The sequence below is a fragment of the Canis lupus genome, chromosome 32 (genome assembly GCF_003254725.2).
Source record: "Canis lupus dingo isolate Sandy chromosome 32, ASM325472v2, whole genome shotgun sequence".
Lineage (NCBI taxonomy): Eukaryota > Metazoa > Chordata > Mammalia > Carnivora > Canidae > Canis > Canis lupus.
The window spans coordinates 37693930-37710880 of NC_064274.1; the positions used below are offsets into that span (position 1 = coordinate 37693930).

Sequence of the window (16951 nt, forward strand, 5' to 3'; positions counted from 1 at the left end):
GATAGTCACAGAGAGAGAGAGAGAGAGAGGCAGAGACACAGGCAGAGGGAGAAGCAGGCTCCTCACAGGGAGCCCAATGTGGGATCCACGATCCCGGGACTCCAGGATCACGCTGTGGCCGAAGGCAGGAGCTAATCCATTGAGCCACTCAGGGATCCCCGCTCTGGGACTTTTAAAGGGCACAGATGTCCCCCTGGATACCAGATGCAGAGAGTGAGAGAAAAGAACGACAGTTTTCCCATGTTCCACGTTAGGATTTTCTGCCTGTGTTTCTTCTTGGGAGAATCATACAGAAAGTCATTTGATAAGGAAGGCTGAGTAATGTGGTCTGCAGGCTTCCAGACCAACAACCACCATCAGAGCCAGAGTTTAGGTGAGTGTGAGGCTCAAAGACCACAGGCAAATAATGTACACCACGCTTTACCAGAAAAAATACATATATAAGTAAGCTCTACAAAAGCAAATAAATTAATTAAAAAAAAAACTCTACAAAAGCAAAAAACAAAAAAAATCTGACTTATTTGGTTTATAGACGTTGACACTTGATATATTCTAAGATCACAGTTAACTGTCATTTAAAATGCTAAATAAGTATTTGAAATGAATAAATGTTTAATCCTATCTTAAGAGTTCAAATCAGTACTCAACTTACATGATTGGCAGGAGATGCAACTGATTTTTAAAGATAAACACTTTAATTCATATTACAAGTTAGTACTGTCTTTTAAAGTATTGGCCCCTTGACGTGTGGGTGACTCACTGGTCACCTGAGTGGCTCAGTGGTTAAGCGTCTGCCTTCGGCTCAGGGCGTGACCCCAGAGTCCCAGGGAATGAATCCCACATCAGGCTCCCTGAAGGGAGCCTGCTTCTCCCTCTGCCTAGGTCTCTGCCTCTCTCTCTGTATCTCTCATGAATAAATAAATTCTTCAAAAAAAAAAAAAAAGCATTGGCCCCTTGAAAGTTAAATACTTTCAAACCGTGTTGCCACTACTCGAGGGATTTTTAGAGCTCCTTTGAAATTGCCTTTCACAGCTAGTTCTTGAGAAATACACGATAATTAGTAGAATCTATCCCTGCCCACTTTTGGCTTAGTCTGAGTCACCTGGTTTTGATGTGGAGAATTTAATAAGTCTCAAAAATTAAATCCACTCTCAGAGAATAAAGACGTGTTACTAATATTGGTGATTACTTGCCACAATTTCCAATTTAACTTGAGGCAACAAGATGCCTTGGTCTACGTCTGCTACTTCGAATATGGAATAAGAGGACAAATATGCGGGATAATAATAGTAACTTAAGACTTTGATCTCGGGAGCCCGGGTGGCTCAACGGTTTAGGCCTGTCTTCAGCCCAGGGAATGATCCCGGAGTCCCGGGTTCAGTCCCACGTCGGGCTCTCTGCATGGAGCCTGCCTCTCCCTCTCCCTGTGTCTCTGCCTCTCTCTCTGTGTCTCATGAATAAATAAAATCTTAAAAAAAAAAAAAACAAAAAAAAAACAAAAAAACAAAACGACTTTGGTCTTTATTGCCTTTCTATGAAGAGAGGACAATCTCCCTAACTTCAGTAGGCTGTTTCCATATCCCAGGGTTATTTCAAATGTATCAACAGCAAAAGCGCCCGCAGCACTTTTTCTGACGTCTAGGACATGGACCAAGACCACATTTCACTACCACCCACCTCCCTCAAGAGAAGCATCCCTATCTTTCTCTCTTTGCCGTACCCACATGGCATTTGGGTAAAATAGGACACTTCTCAAGGACTAGTGAGGCGTGGACACAGGCTGATGCGATGGTTGCTCCCTGACCGAAAGGAAACGCTAGCGATACTAAAAATCTTAACAAACACGTGCATGGCACTAGGTGCCAAACCCTTTGATTCTTCCAGTCGTCACAATCCTGCGAGGTAGGCGCTTCTACAACTCCCAGTCTACGAACGAGAAACCTGGGGCTCACGGAGGTTTGATCGAGTCATTACTAGCCAAGGGTACTCCTCCAGGAAAGGCTAGTCCAGGGTTCAAACCGGACGCTCCAGTTCAAGTTAGTGCTTTCAGTTAAAAAAAAAAAAAAAAAAGCCTGCTCTCTGGTCATTTTTAAACCGGCAACTGGGTGGGGAACTAATGGAAGGGGGAATCCACAAAACGTGTCCACACCTCGTGCGCAGGCTGATACACCGGAGAAGCCTGACGTCCCAAGGTCGGGCCAGCGAGAGGCCAGCAACGGCCGCGCTCCGGAGAGGCTTTGACCGACGCAGTTCCCGGCGGCAGAAGGGACTCGGAGACGCTCCGCCGCCACAACGTCCCTCATTGGGTCGCTTCCCGGCGACGTCAAATCGAGAGCGTCCGGGAGGAGGAGGGACTTCCGGGCTCGGGGGAGCCAATACTGGCTGAGCCGGAAATACCTATTGAGGAAAGGTTGAGGGACGCCGGGTGTCGGAAGGTCCCGGCGAATCTTGTATTCCACAGACTCAGAAGAAAAATAAGGCGGCTACTTATCCGCTAATTGTCAGCTTTTCGGGGCAGTGGGAAACAGGTGTTGGGACATGGACAGCCGCTTGCAGGAGATCCGGGAGCGGCAGAAGTTGCGGCGACAGCTCCTCGCGCAGCAGGTCCGCGGCCCAGGGAAGACTCGAGAATGCGCGTGCGCGGTTCCCTTCTCCCCCCCCCCCCCCCCCCCTTTTCTTCCCGGTCTTTTCCTACCCGCTGCTGTGCATACCTTTCCAGGTCCGGCGACCCTGACCCCTAGGCCTCTTTGCCTTTCTTGTTCTTAACTTCCGCAGTACCCCGAACATTCTCCATTCTGTGCCGTGGTCCTTCTGTTGCTGATCTCCCGCCACGATTGGTCTCCAGCAACCAGCGTGGGATGCGCGCCGAGGGTCTGGCGCAGGGCTCAGTGAGGGGATACGAAGCTGCTTTGTCTTTGTAAACGAATTACCGTAGTTCACGCAAGGGAACGTGATTTGTTATACCCTGTGTCTCTTCACTGTTTAAATGGTCTTTCTTGCCTTTCTTCGCAGCACCTAATTCTTGAGATCGTGGCTTCCTTGCGAAGTAGATTTAGAGTGTTTTCTGGGATCCTGTCGCAAGACTGCATTAGAAGAAGCCTGAGTGTAAATTTTAGATGGTGCATCTTGTGTGTTGCAGCCCTCTTATGTTAAGTAGGGCACCGTCGTCATCCCCCACCCCTGGTATTTGAATTCTACTCTAGCGGTCACAGCGAACCCTTGAAATAGGGAGCATTGACTCCGCTTACCGAATGATGAGACTGAGGCTGAAGAGGTTAAGTAGATTTTGCCTCGTGTCACTCACCGCTAGGCCAGAAAATTGAACCCAGGTTTGTCTCTCTAAAGCTTGTCTTCGCTGCTTCTCGTGTCTAAGTTAACACTTGATTAGGAGAGGACACATGCAGAAATGCAGTACACCTCTCCTTAAAGTCAGGCTGTTTCCCGTCCTACTATCCATATCCGTAAAAGTGATGGAAGACATGCTACGAGGTTTTAATGAGGCATCTTACTGTTTTTTCAGTAATGAATCTTGGTTTTAGTAAATGGAAATTTGGAACTTCTACTCTTAAGATCTGATGAAAAGGTTTATGGCATAGTGTTAAAATGTGGGAATTTGGAATCAGATATGGCCCTCTGGCATTACAGTCTGGGGCAAATCAGGTGTCTTTTTCAGGCCTTCTTTTTCCCAGCTTCTTTTATGTTGTCTTCACAATGTTCAGTAGCTTTGTTACCACCAAGTAAGGTTCTTATTTTTTTTTTTTTTTAGTTTTGAATTCTTGGACCCAAAATGCATTCATAAACAATTACTTATTGTGTCTTGCTGTATACCAGGGAATCTAGTAGCCCCTGACAATTCAACTATGAATAAAAAGTATTTCTTACCCTAAAAGAGCTTGCATAGCACATAAAATTTAATAATGGGTGCTGTTTAGTAAGTACCTTCAATGAATCAAGACACTTCCAAGCTTTCAATACACATTACCTTCAGTCATGCAAGTCAGATGCTATTTGCATGATCTAGATGCAGAAGATAGAGCTCAAATAATTTAAGTTTAGCGTGCTGAAGTCCACAAAGTTTGTAAGTTTGCAAGCTACAGTTTAGGCTTTCCTATGCTCTTTCAGGTACACTAGCTGTTCCCTGGTCTTCTAGTTGGTTAGGAACCATTCCCCTTAAGTAGAGATATCTGACATAATCAATAACAGACCTCTACGTTACCAACTAATTTCAGCCTTTCTTTCAGTTGCTTTTCTCTATGAACAGCACAGACTGGTTTATTACCTTCCAGAATGTGATTTGTGTGATATATACTTTATGATTTTTTTTTTAAATTGTCCTTCCTTTCTGATTTCTGTCCATCCTCTAGAGCACAGCTCAGGTCAGAACTTTGTAATAAAAGCTATCTTGATCTCTCTGGCTTAGGCTCTTCTTCTACCTGGCTTACATTGTCCTCACTGTTGAGTACACTGCTTACGTACTGTTACACAGAATATAAACATCAGCAATTTACACCTGCTTTTTACTTAGCTGTAGCTTTATTCCCAAAAAAATTGTATATAGAAAGGATACCAAATTGTCCTGATTATTCAAATAATATATTTAGGGCTACCATAACAGAAAATCTATGATTTACTTATTCCAGTCATTCCACAATTTTTTTGGAGCATTAGAGGACAATTATATATGTGAGCAGAATCTTGACTTAAAGCAGTCCTATTGTATACGTTATATTCTAATGTAGGAAATCTAGTTGGCTCATTCAAATATTGAACATCTGCTGTGAGTCAGGCATAATGCAAGCTGCTGAACATACAGATAGCAAGAAGAGTTCATCTCCTTAGGAAGTTTACATGTTAACTTGAGAAGTAAACAAAAGTAAAGATAAAATAATTGAAGTATAAAATAAAATAATTGAAAGTCGCGATAAAGACTATGAAACAATATAAACAGTAAGCAAAAGTAAAACATAAATAATTGAAAGTTGTGTTAAGTACTATAATCCGAATAAGGAAATGAGAGAAAAAGAAAAGTGGAAGGAGCCTACCCATTCTATATACTCTAAGGAAATCACTTGTACTCATCAGAGACATGAAGAAAGAGTCAGCCATGGGAAGAAAGAAATCATTTTAACAATAGGAAGTAGATGTGTGTTCTAACTAATGAGAATAGAGTTAAGATTTTATGGAAGAAGTAAAATATCAGAAACAGTTGATATACTGGTAGAGATGTATCACTGGAGTGACACAACTCCTTAGGGGAGTTGTGAAGGTAGGCAGACTAAAAAGGTAGTGGTAATTGTTTAAGATCAAGGCTAACAAGACCACTTGCAGCTCTGATATTTTAGTATATTCCCTTTCTTGAGCTAAAGGAACTAATTAATCCAAATTTCCTCATGCCCTTCTTGTACTTAAAAAATATCAAATGGTTCTTCATGGCCTATAAATTGCATTCTACACTTGTTTGTTTGGCTTTTAAAGATTTCCGTGAACTGATCCCACTCTCTGTAGCCAGTTTATCTCAACTAGTTATTTGTTCTGTTTTGCAAAATTTCTCCAACTGCTAAACAGAATTTGCATTACCACTTTTTAGGAATTATTAAAGTTCAGTATTGTGCCTATAGATCATTGTATAAAGACTTGAATAGGGATCCCTGGGTGGCACAGCGGTTTGGTGCCTGCCTTTGGCCCAGGGCGCAATCCTGGAGACCTGGGATCGAGTCCCATGTTGGGGTCCCAGTGCATGGAGCCTGCTTCTCCCTCTGCCTGCATCTCTGCCTCTCTCTCTCTCTCTCTCTCTCTCTCTCTCTCTCTCTCTGTGTGACTATCATAAATAAATAAAAATTAAAAAAAAAAAAGACTTGAATAAAACTGGATATTTATTATAGCACAGGATAAAGTGTAATATGTGAATTGACAGATGCAAAGTGTTAGTGCCTATACGTTAGCCGCTTTTTTTGTTATTGCTACTATTACTAAATTGTGTTTTATTATTTACTTAAAAAGTAGAAGATTGGCTAAAATTGTCTTAATTTCAAATATAACTGAAAGTATAATATGCTCACTAGCTCTCCAATTTATTCCTAATTAACATGGTTTTGTTCCAAGGTATTTCCTATTATTCCTGCAAATTAACTAATCTATTTGCCTGCTGAGGTTGTTAAGATTTTTTGTTTTGTTTTGTTTTTTTTAAGGATTTTATTTATTTATCTGAGAGAGTGCACACGCGCAGTCACAGGCACATACAAGGGGGGCTGGGCAGGGGTGGGGGGTGGAGAGAAGCTGACTCCCTGCTGAGCAGGGAACTGCAATGTGGGGCTCCATCCCTGGACCCTGGGATCATGACCTGAGCCAAAGGCAGACATTTAACTGACTGAGCCACCCAGGTGCTCCTTGTTTTGTTTTTTAATATCTGATATATTAAATGTTACTACATAAGCTGGGAAGGCTATCCAGTGCATTATGATCTAATTTTTGGTTTTTGTCTTTTCTCAGTTGGGAGCCGAAAGTGCGGACAGCATTGGTGCTGTGTTAAATAGCAAAGATGAGCAGAGAGAAATTGCTGAAACAAGAGAAACTTGCAGGTAGTTGAATTTTTTTCTTTTTTTTTTTTTTTAGTGACGTGAATATTGTGAATGTTTTTTGTTTTTTTTTTTAAGATTTTATTTGAGGCAAAGAGAAAGAGGGAGGGCGGACATGAGCAGGGGGAGGGGCAGAGGAAAGGGACAAGCAGATTCCCTGCTGAGCAGGGAGCCCAAAGCTGAGCTTGATCTCCAAGACTCCAGATCATGACCTGAGCTGAAGGCAGGCGCTTAACTGACTGAGCCACCCAGGTGCCCTGGGTTATTGTTTTGATAAACATAATCCTAGGTATGAAGTGTGTTGTTAATGACAGGCATCAAAATAAAAGATTTCAGAAATACTGGTTTTTAGTATTCATGAATTATGAATACTTATTTTCTGAATGTAATAAGTTCTTATTCATAAAGTAGTTAGAAAATGGAATGTTAGACTAAGGATAGCTTATATACCATAAATAAACAATTATATTTACAAATTCTTATAAGAAAAAACAGGCTTTACCCTAAAAGCAGTTTTCATTGGTAGTTCAGAAAGCACTTCAGAATTTTTCAGTATTCTGGTTATTAATTTGAATATCAATTTTTCTTAAGACAAATTAGAATGGTAACATAATATAGAAGTTTCTTTTTGCCATATATCCATTACATGAACTTAAGTTTCTGATTTGGTTGCTTTCTCATAATAATAAAATACAGAATTACCAATCAGGATGTATGACTTTTTTGATTTATAAACTGAATGAATAGATAGATACCGTTTAATCAGAAAAAAGTGCCTTGTTCTGTTTTTATAAACTGTCATTTAATATTATTAATAGCTACCATTTATACATCTTTCTATATCTGTGTGTGATACTCCAGTTTTAATTTTTCAGGGCTTCCTATGATACCTCTGCTCCAAATGCAAAACGTAAGTATCAGGATGAAGGAGAAACCGATGAAGACAAAATGGAAGAATATAAGGCAAGTAGAGAACAAAGCAATTTTATGATCAAGAAAAAAATAAATCCCTACAATAATGGATTCTTATCCAGGAAAATAAATATAGTGAAAAGCTCAATTTTAAACTTTCTAAAAGAATTGTTAGTAGCATATGTATACAGGTATACCTCGGAGATACTGCAGGTTTGGTACCAGACCACCACAATGAAGTGAATGTTGCAATAAAACCAAGTCAAATGAAAGTTTTGGTCTCCCAGTGCATATAAAAGTTATGTCTGTGCAATCTTACAGTCTTTTAATTGTACAACAGCATTAATGTCTGATTAAACAAAGTGTATACCTTAATTTAAAAATACTTTATTGCTAAAAAATGCTATCCATTATTTGAGCTTTATACCAAGTTTTAATCTTTTTTTTTTTCTGGTGGAGGGCCTTGCTTGCCTCACTGTTGCTGCTTTACCTTAAGCTTTTATGTTATGGAGATGTCTTCTTTCCTTAAACCTCAGAACCGACTTTTATTTACTTCAGACTTTTCTTATGCAGTGTCCTTAACTCTCTCAGCCTTCATAGAATGGAAGAGAGTTAGGGCCTTGCTCTAAATTAGGCTTTGCCTGAAAGGAATGTTGTGGCTAGTTTGATCTTCTGTTCAGACCAGTAAGCTTTTTCTATATTGGAAATAAGGCTGTTTCACTTTTTTTGTATCTGTGTGTTTACTGAGGTAGCATTTTTTTCTTATCATCTGTGTGTTTACTGAAGTAGCATTTTTTTTTTCCTTCAAGAACTTTTCCTTTGTATTCACAAGTTAGCTGTTTGGCATAAGAGCCCCAGGTTTTGGCCTATCTCGAATTCCACATGCTTTCCTCATTAAGCTTAAGTTTTAACTTTTGATTTTAAGTGGGAAATGTACAATTCTTCCTTTTACTTGAATACTTAGAAGACGTTATAGGGTTATTAATTTCAATATGAAGTCTCAGGGAGGCCCAAGGAGAGGGAGAGAGACACAGGAATCACCAGTTGGTGAAACAATGAAAACACATTTATGGATTAAGTTCACTATCTTGTATGCACATGGTTCATGGTGCCCCAAAACAATTAAAATGGTAACATCAGAGATCACTGATCATAGATCACCATAACAGATATGGTAATGAAGAAGTTATAAATTTTGCAAGAATTACCAAAATGTGACACAGAGACATGAAGTGAACAGATGCCATCAGAAAAATGGTGCCAGTAGACTTGCTGGCAGGGTTGCCACAAACCTTTAATTTGTAAAACATGCAATATCTTCAGAGTGCAATAAATTCAAGCACAATCAAATGAAGTAATTCGGTAATCGGTTCAATTAAGATCTTTATTTCAGTTTCCTCATTTTAATATAAGAGGTGACATATAAAAAGCATAATGCCTAGTAAGCACTGGACATTAATATTCTTAAGTAAGAGTAAAGAGGTAGATGTATCAGAAACTTTGGATAATTGGACCAAATTTTGAGTGGCTACAGTACTGTCTTTTTGAGTTGTGTTATTCCATACTTACTATATAGGGTAGTGCAATTAAGATATTTTGAGGACTCATGAGCTAGACAACAATGTAGAACCGTTTCTGAAAAGGCCGAAGAAAAAAACACAACTTCTAAATCTATACTTAGAATAGTTAGTTGAAAAGAGACTATTAATAGATAAAAAACCTATCCCGAATTTTTTTTTTTTAAACTTTATTTTTTTATTTATTTATGATAGTCACAGAGAGAGAGAGAGAGAGAGAGGCAGAGACATAGGCAGAGGAAGAAGCAGGCTCCATGCACCGGGAGCCCGACGTGGGATTTGATCCTGGATCTCCAGGATCGCGCCCTGGGCCAAAGGCAGGCACTAAACCCACTGCGCCACCCAGGGTTCCCTCCCGATTTTTTTCAAGTTAGTTGTGCAACTGTATTTAATTAGCAATAATCGCGCCTCGGATAAACCTCATTGGCTACGATACTGCCACTGCGCAAAGCTGCAACTGTATTTAATAGAGAAAAGAATGCATAGTTTCAGTAAATCTCTAGGAAGTTTAGGGATAAAATTACCTAATCTCATAAATGCCATTTTGTGTGTTCCATTTTGGTATATGCTGATATGCAACTTAAATATTACTGATTATTGTATTGGTATCATTCTATTTTATTATTATGATTATATAAATATGTATATTTTAACCATATCAGTTCTTGATATTTTTGACCTATAAAAATAGCAGTTTCATACGATTAGAAATAAAATTGCCCCATCTGTAGTCATATCTTTCATGACTTGAGCTAAATTCTAATACTTCTAGTATGATGAGATAAATAATACTAGACAGCTCAGTCAACTAAATCAGTAGTTACAGATATTTATTGGTAAGAATGAAAAGGAAATTTTTATTTATTGTAAACGTAACTAGATAATGATGAGAATGCAAAGACTTCAGTGTTTGAGTTTAATGATAATTTGAAAAATAATATCTTAGGGAAATGAAATATTTATATTGAGTCTCAATACTCAAGATATCATGAATACATAAAATATTCCTCCTATACATAAAATGTCTACTTCCTTTTCCAAGGATGAATTAGAAATGCAACAGGAAGAAGAGAATTTGCCATATGAAGAAGAGATTTATAAGGATTCTAGTACTTTTCTTAAGGTAAATAAATTTTCATATCATAACTTCATGTTTCAGCTTTATGCATGAAAAGATTTTAAATACTTATTATTTTCCATATTTTTTCAGTTTTTGAGGGATCATTATAAAATAATCATAAAATGTTCTTGAAATAGTCTTCTGATATTTGGCTGGTTAGGATGAGATAATGCTGTATCAGTGTCTAGCTACTAAAGATTAATACTGTCATTTTAGTTGTGTTTTCAAATATTAATAATTTTTTAAATCTATGTATCAACTTCTATTTCGTATGACCTCATAATAAAAAATAAAGTACAGAGTTAGTGTATCTGCCATTAGACTAAATGCTCTTAATTTAATTTTGACTTTTTCTTTAGGGAACGCAGAGTTTAAATCCCCATAATGATTACTGCCAGCATTTTGTAGACACTGGACATAGACCTCAAAATTTCATCAGGGATGTAGGTATGTTAGATTTGTTGGGAATATGCTATTGCTAACTCTTGATTACATGCATGTAGTTTATGCATTTTGTGGATTATTTCTAACAAAATTATTTGCCCTGGCTTGGCTTTTCTAATTCCAAAATAATCTTTCGTGGCTTCCCATTTCCATTTTCCATACTTCCCGTATACCCTCCTTATCCTTCCAGCAGTGTACTTCCTTCCTTCCTTCCTTCCTCCTTCCTTCCTTCTTCAGTTTGGTTTTGTGCGTTTTTATTTTACCTTAATTTATTCTCTCTGTGATGCTTTTCCTTTCTTTTTGTAGATCTGATTTTTCTTCCGTATATTATTTTTTTCCTTCTCTCTAAACAATTTTTTTTTAACATTTCTTGCAAGGCAAGTCTATTGGCAACAAATTCTCTAAATTTTTATTTTTCTAAGAAAGTCTTTTTTTTTTTTAATTTTTATTTATTTATGATAGTCAGAGAGAGAGAGAGAGAGAGAAAGGCAGAGACACAGGCAGATGGAGAAGCAGGCTTCATGCACCGGGAGCCCGATGTGGGATTCGATCCCGGGTCTCCAGGATCGCGCCCTGGGCCAAAGACAGGCGCCAAACCGCTGGGCCACCCAGGGATCCCTAAGAAAGTCTTTATCTCAAAGAGTATAGAATTCTTGTTTGGTGTTCTGTTTCTTCCAACACTTTAAATATTTCACTCTAATCTTTTCTTGCTTTCATGTTTCTGAGAAATTGGATATAATTCTTGGTTCTTTGTAGGCATAGTGTTTTTTCCCTCTAGTTTCTTTAGGATCTTTTCTTTATCTTTGATTTTCTGTAGTTTGAAAATGATACGCTGTAGGTTTAGAGGTTTTTTGTTTTTTTTTTTAGTATTATCCTGCTTGATGTTCTCTGAGCTTCCTGAATCTGGTTTGTTCTCTGACATTAATTTGGGAAAATCTCAATCATTATTATTTCAAATATTCTGTTCCTCTCTCTCGTTCTTCAGCTATTTCCATTACACGTTACATCTTTTGTAGTTGTCCCATAGTCCTTGGATTTTCCAACCTTCTTTTTTCTTTTTTCTCTTTGCTTTTCAGTTTTTAATGTTGTATTAAGATATCCTCAGGCTCAGAGGTTCTTCCCTCAGCCCCTGTCCAGTCTACTAAGAAGTTCCTCAAATGCATTACTCCTGCATTTTTAAAAACAGCTTTATTGAGATAATTCACATACCATATAATTCACCCATTTAAAGGATATAATTCCTTTTTTTTTGGAAATCCAGTTTGTATAGTCATTACCACAATCTAATTTTCATTTCCCCTATAGAAACTCAGTATTCATTAGCAGTCAGTTCCCATTTCCTCCTCATCTGCCCCCTCACCTTAAGTAACCATTAACTTTTTATCTCTAACAATTTGCCTATTCTAGACATTTCAAGTAATGGAATTATACAGTGTGGCATTTGTATCTGGCTTCTTTCACTTGGCACAATGTTTTCAAGGATTGTTGATGTTGTGGCATGTGCCAGTACTTCGTTTATTTTTACTGCCAAATAATATTCCATTGTATGTATATACTGCATTTTGTTTATCCATTTGGGTGGTTTCCACTTTTTGGCTGTTACAAACAGTGCTTCATGAGTATTCATGTAAAATTCTTATGTGAACATATGCTTTCATTTCTGTTAGGCATGTAACTAGGAGTGGAACTGCTGGGTCATATGTTAATTCAGTGTTTAACTTTTAGAGGAACTGCACAGTTGTTTTTCAAAGCAACTATACCATTTTATATTCCTCCCAGCAATGTATAAGGGTTCCAGTTTCTTTCCATGCTTGACATTTACTATTGTCTGTCTTTTTAATTATAGCCATTCTAGTGGGTATGAAGTGGTAATTTTGTTGGGATTTTGACTTACATTTTCCTAGTGATTAATTTAGGCATCTTTTATATGTTTGATGGCTATATAAATACCTACTTTGGAGAAATATCCAAAGGCTTTGCCTAGTTTTTAATTGATTATTTGTCTTTTTATTATTACTTTATAAGAGTTCTTTATATATTTTCTGTTCAAGTCTCTTATCAGACCTATGATTTGGAAATATTTTGTCCATTCTGTGGGGTTGTCTTTTCACTTTCTGGTAGTATCATTTGCAACACACAAAAAATTTAATTTTGGTATAATCTGATTTATTTTTTTCTGTGTTGCTTGTAAGCAATCTTACTCTTGAAGTAGAAACTGATTTTAATGTTTTCATGAGCAAAATTGAGCTATAGCATAAAAAGTTATAATGCTAAGTGAAATAAGCCAGTCACAGAACAAATATGCAGATAATTACAGAGGTACCTAAAATAGTACATGTAATATGATAAATACCTATACTTTTATGAGGTACCTAAAACAGTCAAACTCATGGAAGCAGAGAACAATGGTTATCAGGGGCTGGAGGAATGGGAAATAGAGAGTTGTTATTCAATTAATAAAAGGTTTTGGTTATGCAAGATAAATTAGTTCTAGAGATCTACTTATAGCATAGTCCTTATAGTCAGCAGTGCTGTTGACTGTAGTCAATAAAACTTTAACAATTTTTTAAAGATAGATCTCATCTTATTTAAGCATTCTTATCACAGTTGTATGTGCGCACACACATATACACATACAAACACACCCAGAGAAACACAGAAAAACTTTCAGAGGTGATGGATATGTCTGTTACCTTGGTTGTGATGATTTCACAGGTATATGCATATGTCTGAATTCATCAGATTGTGTACATTAAATATGTGTGTTTTTTATATATCAATCATACTTCAGTAAAACTGTTTTTTAAAAAAATTATGATAGTTGTATAACTGAATGTCCCAGTATTCACCTTTCTGCTTTTAAGATATTTACTTCCCCCACAGGAAAGATAAAATGCTTAGGAAACCATTATGGATTGAGAAAAACTTGCACTTTCTGTTTTGTAGAAGGTTGAGAGCCAATTCTACTGTGATTAAAACTTGACTAAAATAAAATCTTCAAACTTGTTTTATTTGAAATTTGTTTTATAAGCACTCATTAAGGAGGCTTTATAAAATCTTTCACTTTTACAGTTTCATATTAAACTTATTAATATCTGTATTTGTAGTTTTTAAATTAAGATGCTTACATGATTTATATTGCTAGGAATATGTTTCTTATGGGGGAAAAGAAAACTAAATAAAAGCTTTTAGGAATCTTTGATATTTGAAGACCTACTTTTCCCTACAGTTCTTTAAACAGGGATTATGCTATTTTACCTAAAATCTCTTCTGAGCTCAGAGATCTAAAACAGTTTTGAGAACATGGGAACAGTGAATCTCCTGTTTTTAAGTACCCTTTATAGCACTTATACATGTTTCCTAAGACCTTAAAGCCTGAAAATATGTATGAGGATTTGGTGTATAATGGTCTGGAGATGTGAAATCTTTAAAATTACAAATACTGATACAAGAAATACTTGTAGAGAAAGCAACTTGTCTTGGAGGTGAGAGGTAGTCTACTGTTAGGGGACATATCTTTACTAGATTTGTTCCAGGATTGTGTCCATGAGCCATAGCCAATTTAAGATCATTGGCAGTGTTTTTCTCACCTCTAACTATTCGGTTTCTTCCTATACATAATCATAAGAAAAAAAAATACTTTCCCTGCCCTTGATAACTATTTAAGAAGCTAAGTACAAACCTCAATAATCACTAGATTCTTAAGAAGAAAGAATCCTTTTAGTTAAGGGAAAAAGGGAAAAACATGATAGAAAGGAGTTGTTTTTTCTCTCCCTGAGAACTGAATGAAAGACTAGACTTAATTCTGTGAGCAAATTTAATTTAAATATGAGAGATTAAATGATTTATTGATTTGGACTGGGCTTTAGAACATCTGGGTTTTTGTTTGCATGTGGGATTAAGGTGTGTGTGTGTGTATATATATATATATATGTGAAAATTTTTTTAAATACTCAAAATTAACTTTTTTAAAAGGACACAGGAATAAAGTAGTGTTTGTGTATTGTTTTGTTTTCTTGGAAGGGCTCATAACCTTTGAGTTCACTGATTATTAACTTCAATTGTATTGAAATTTAGTACTTAATATTTTTTGTCCTCAGGTTTGGCTGACAGATTTGAAGAATACCCTAAACTGAGGGAGCTCATCAGGCTGAAGGATGAGTTGATAGCTAAATCTAACACTCCTCCTATGTAAGTGTGTTTTTTCAGTTACTTTTTATTCTCAACTCAGGCGTACAATAGCATTCTTTTTATCCTGTAGCCTTTGTGTTTGAAAAAAATTCAGCAGCACCTATATAAGATTAACATACTGTGTTTTATTCTGTATGATAAAATAGATTCATTTGACATTCCACTGCTCAATAAACTAGTAGGTTTCCATTTTATTTTTATTTTTTCAGTTTTCTAGATAATTTCCTTAAAGTGTCTTTAAGTGTTTTTTTCTTAGAAAAATCATTCATGTTTGTTGTATTCTTGAGTTTCTTAAAATGTTTTTAAATGACTTTTTCTCTCAAAAAGCAGTCTATTTATTGGAGGGAGTTTAGAAAACTTAGATGAAGGAAAGAAGAAAATAAAAATTAACTATAACTCAGCATTCAAAGATACTATTTTTTTTTCAAAGATACTATTCTTAACATAGTGGATTATGAAAATTCATTTTAACCTTCGCTAAACAGAATATTTTCCTTAAAATGTGTAGAAAGTCTTTGGAGATTCTACTTAATTCACATTTCGCTTACCTTGAACATTTTATACATTTAACAATTTGCTAAAATGTATACTGTTAGTGATTAGAGGAACTAGAAAGAAGTCTGAATGTGCAGAGAAAAGTATTGGCAGATTCTAATATTCATCCAATTTAAAAAAATCTTACTCTTCAAGTATTTTACATTTAAATTACTTTCGTAATATGTATAAATAACCTTTCAGTAAAGGCTAGTAGTAATTTATACTAGGTAGCCAGAAAAGGTTATTAATATAAACAACTTTACTAACAAACTGATAAAATTATATCCATCTTTAGAAACAATTTTTTAGAGGGAGGATTTTAAAACTAACAAATAGTTTTTCTAACGTAATAATTAAGAAAAAAATAATGTGATAGTCCTTAGAAAATTCAGATGATGATGGAATGGGACTCAGAGACTTATTCACATACTATTATGGATTTTCAGTGTAAAAATGAGAGTACATTCTTGATGTACATGGGGGAATATGATTTTAGTTTGTAGTGCGATTATATCCATCTCCTAGAGAAGAGTGTGGGTAGATGGTTTACTGTCTCTACTGAAGAAAGATACTCCTGCATAAAAATATCAGTAATTAGTTTATAATTACTTTGTAAATAGTGTTTAGTAATATTTAAGCAATTCCTTTCACTATCATCTGTAAGGTATTTGAAAATCTTAGTCACTTTTTATGCCTTAATCAAATAGGTACTTACAAGCAGATATAGAAGCCTTTGACATCAGAGAACTGACACCTAAATTTGATGTGATTCTTCTGGAACCCCCTTTAGAAGAATATTACAGAGAAACTGGCATCACTGCTAATGAAAAATGCTGGACTTGGGATGATGTATGATGAAACTTTCTACATTGTCATTAATTATTTATTTTTCAAATGAATATTTATTTAATGAGAAGATTATAAATATTCCTACCTTTTTAAGAATCATAAATATATAGTATATGATGTAGCAGAAGATCCAGGGTACATGGACAAATATTGTACTATCTTTGGTCTGATTCTTCTTTTTGGGACTGAAATTGAGCAGGTAGTGAGTAAATAGTCTCTAGAAGACTCACAGTTCCAGTCTTTAAGTCTTTGATGTATAGCTAGAAAAGTCTAAAAACAGAATGATTGATAATTCTTTCTGCATTTGCTTAGTTTTAGTAAACATTAGAGTATATTACATAGATATAAAAAAGATGGTTTCTTTTCAAGAAGCTTAGAGTATAATAGATAAAAAAGATACATAATTTTGGTATAATTGTAATAAAATTACATTTTCCTAAATAAATTAAGCAAACCGATAACTTTAGTTACATCAAGTTACCTGTTTTTACTGATAAATAACAAAAATATAAAATACTTACTGAATACCACTTTGCTAGGTAATGTGATAGGTACTAGAGATTCAGAAAGAATAAGATCTGGTACCTGAACTTAAGGAGCACAATAGTTTAATGGGATAAATCAATATTTATCTAACCAGATAATTGCATTATTATTTTGTTAGTTCTGTAATAGAGAACTGTGTAAGATGATCTGAGAAAAACTGACCAAGCCTTGGAGGATAGGTACATGAACAAAGAGGAGGT

The 16951-nt window shown here is 36.0% G+C and overlaps 1 protein-coding gene, 1 long non-coding RNA gene and 1 pseudogene across 4 annotated transcripts in view; 1 reads left to right on the forward strand and 2 right to left on the reverse strand.

Annotated features, from left to right (window-relative positions):
• Window positions 1-2372, reverse strand: LOC125754179 (uncharacterized). Its single transcript, XR_007407732.1, has 2 exons — window positions 2150-2372; window positions 1-275 (listed from the first exon to the last, which is right to left on the reverse strand). It is a non-coding gene; the product is annotated as an uncharacterized LOC125754179 (long non-coding RNA).
• METTL14 (methyltransferase 14, N6-adenosine-methyltransferase subunit) overlaps window positions 2371-16951 on the forward strand; it is a 26575-nt gene continuing 11994 nt past the window's right edge. For 2 of the 3 annotated variants that reach the window (XM_025465999.3, XM_049104888.1), the window contains exons 1-7: window positions 2371-2604; window positions 6490-6578; window positions 7451-7538; window positions 10107-10187; window positions 10544-10631; window positions 14729-14819; window positions 16064-16205. In XM_025465999.3, the coding sequence (XP_025321784.1) occupies window positions 2539-2604; window positions 6490-6578; window positions 7451-7538; window positions 10107-10187; window positions 10544-10631; window positions 14729-14819; window positions 16064-16205 (645 nt within the window). In that variant the 5' untranslated portion in view covers window positions 2371-2538. Of the gene's footprint in view, window positions 2605-2995; window positions 3330-6489; window positions 6579-7450; window positions 7539-10106; window positions 10188-10543; window positions 10632-14728; window positions 14820-16063; window positions 16206-16951 lie in introns of those variants that run through there. The other variant, XM_025466001.3, reaches the window with a different exon arrangement.
• LOC112671768 (U4 spliceosomal RNA) lies at window positions 9431-9517 on the reverse strand (annotated as a pseudogene).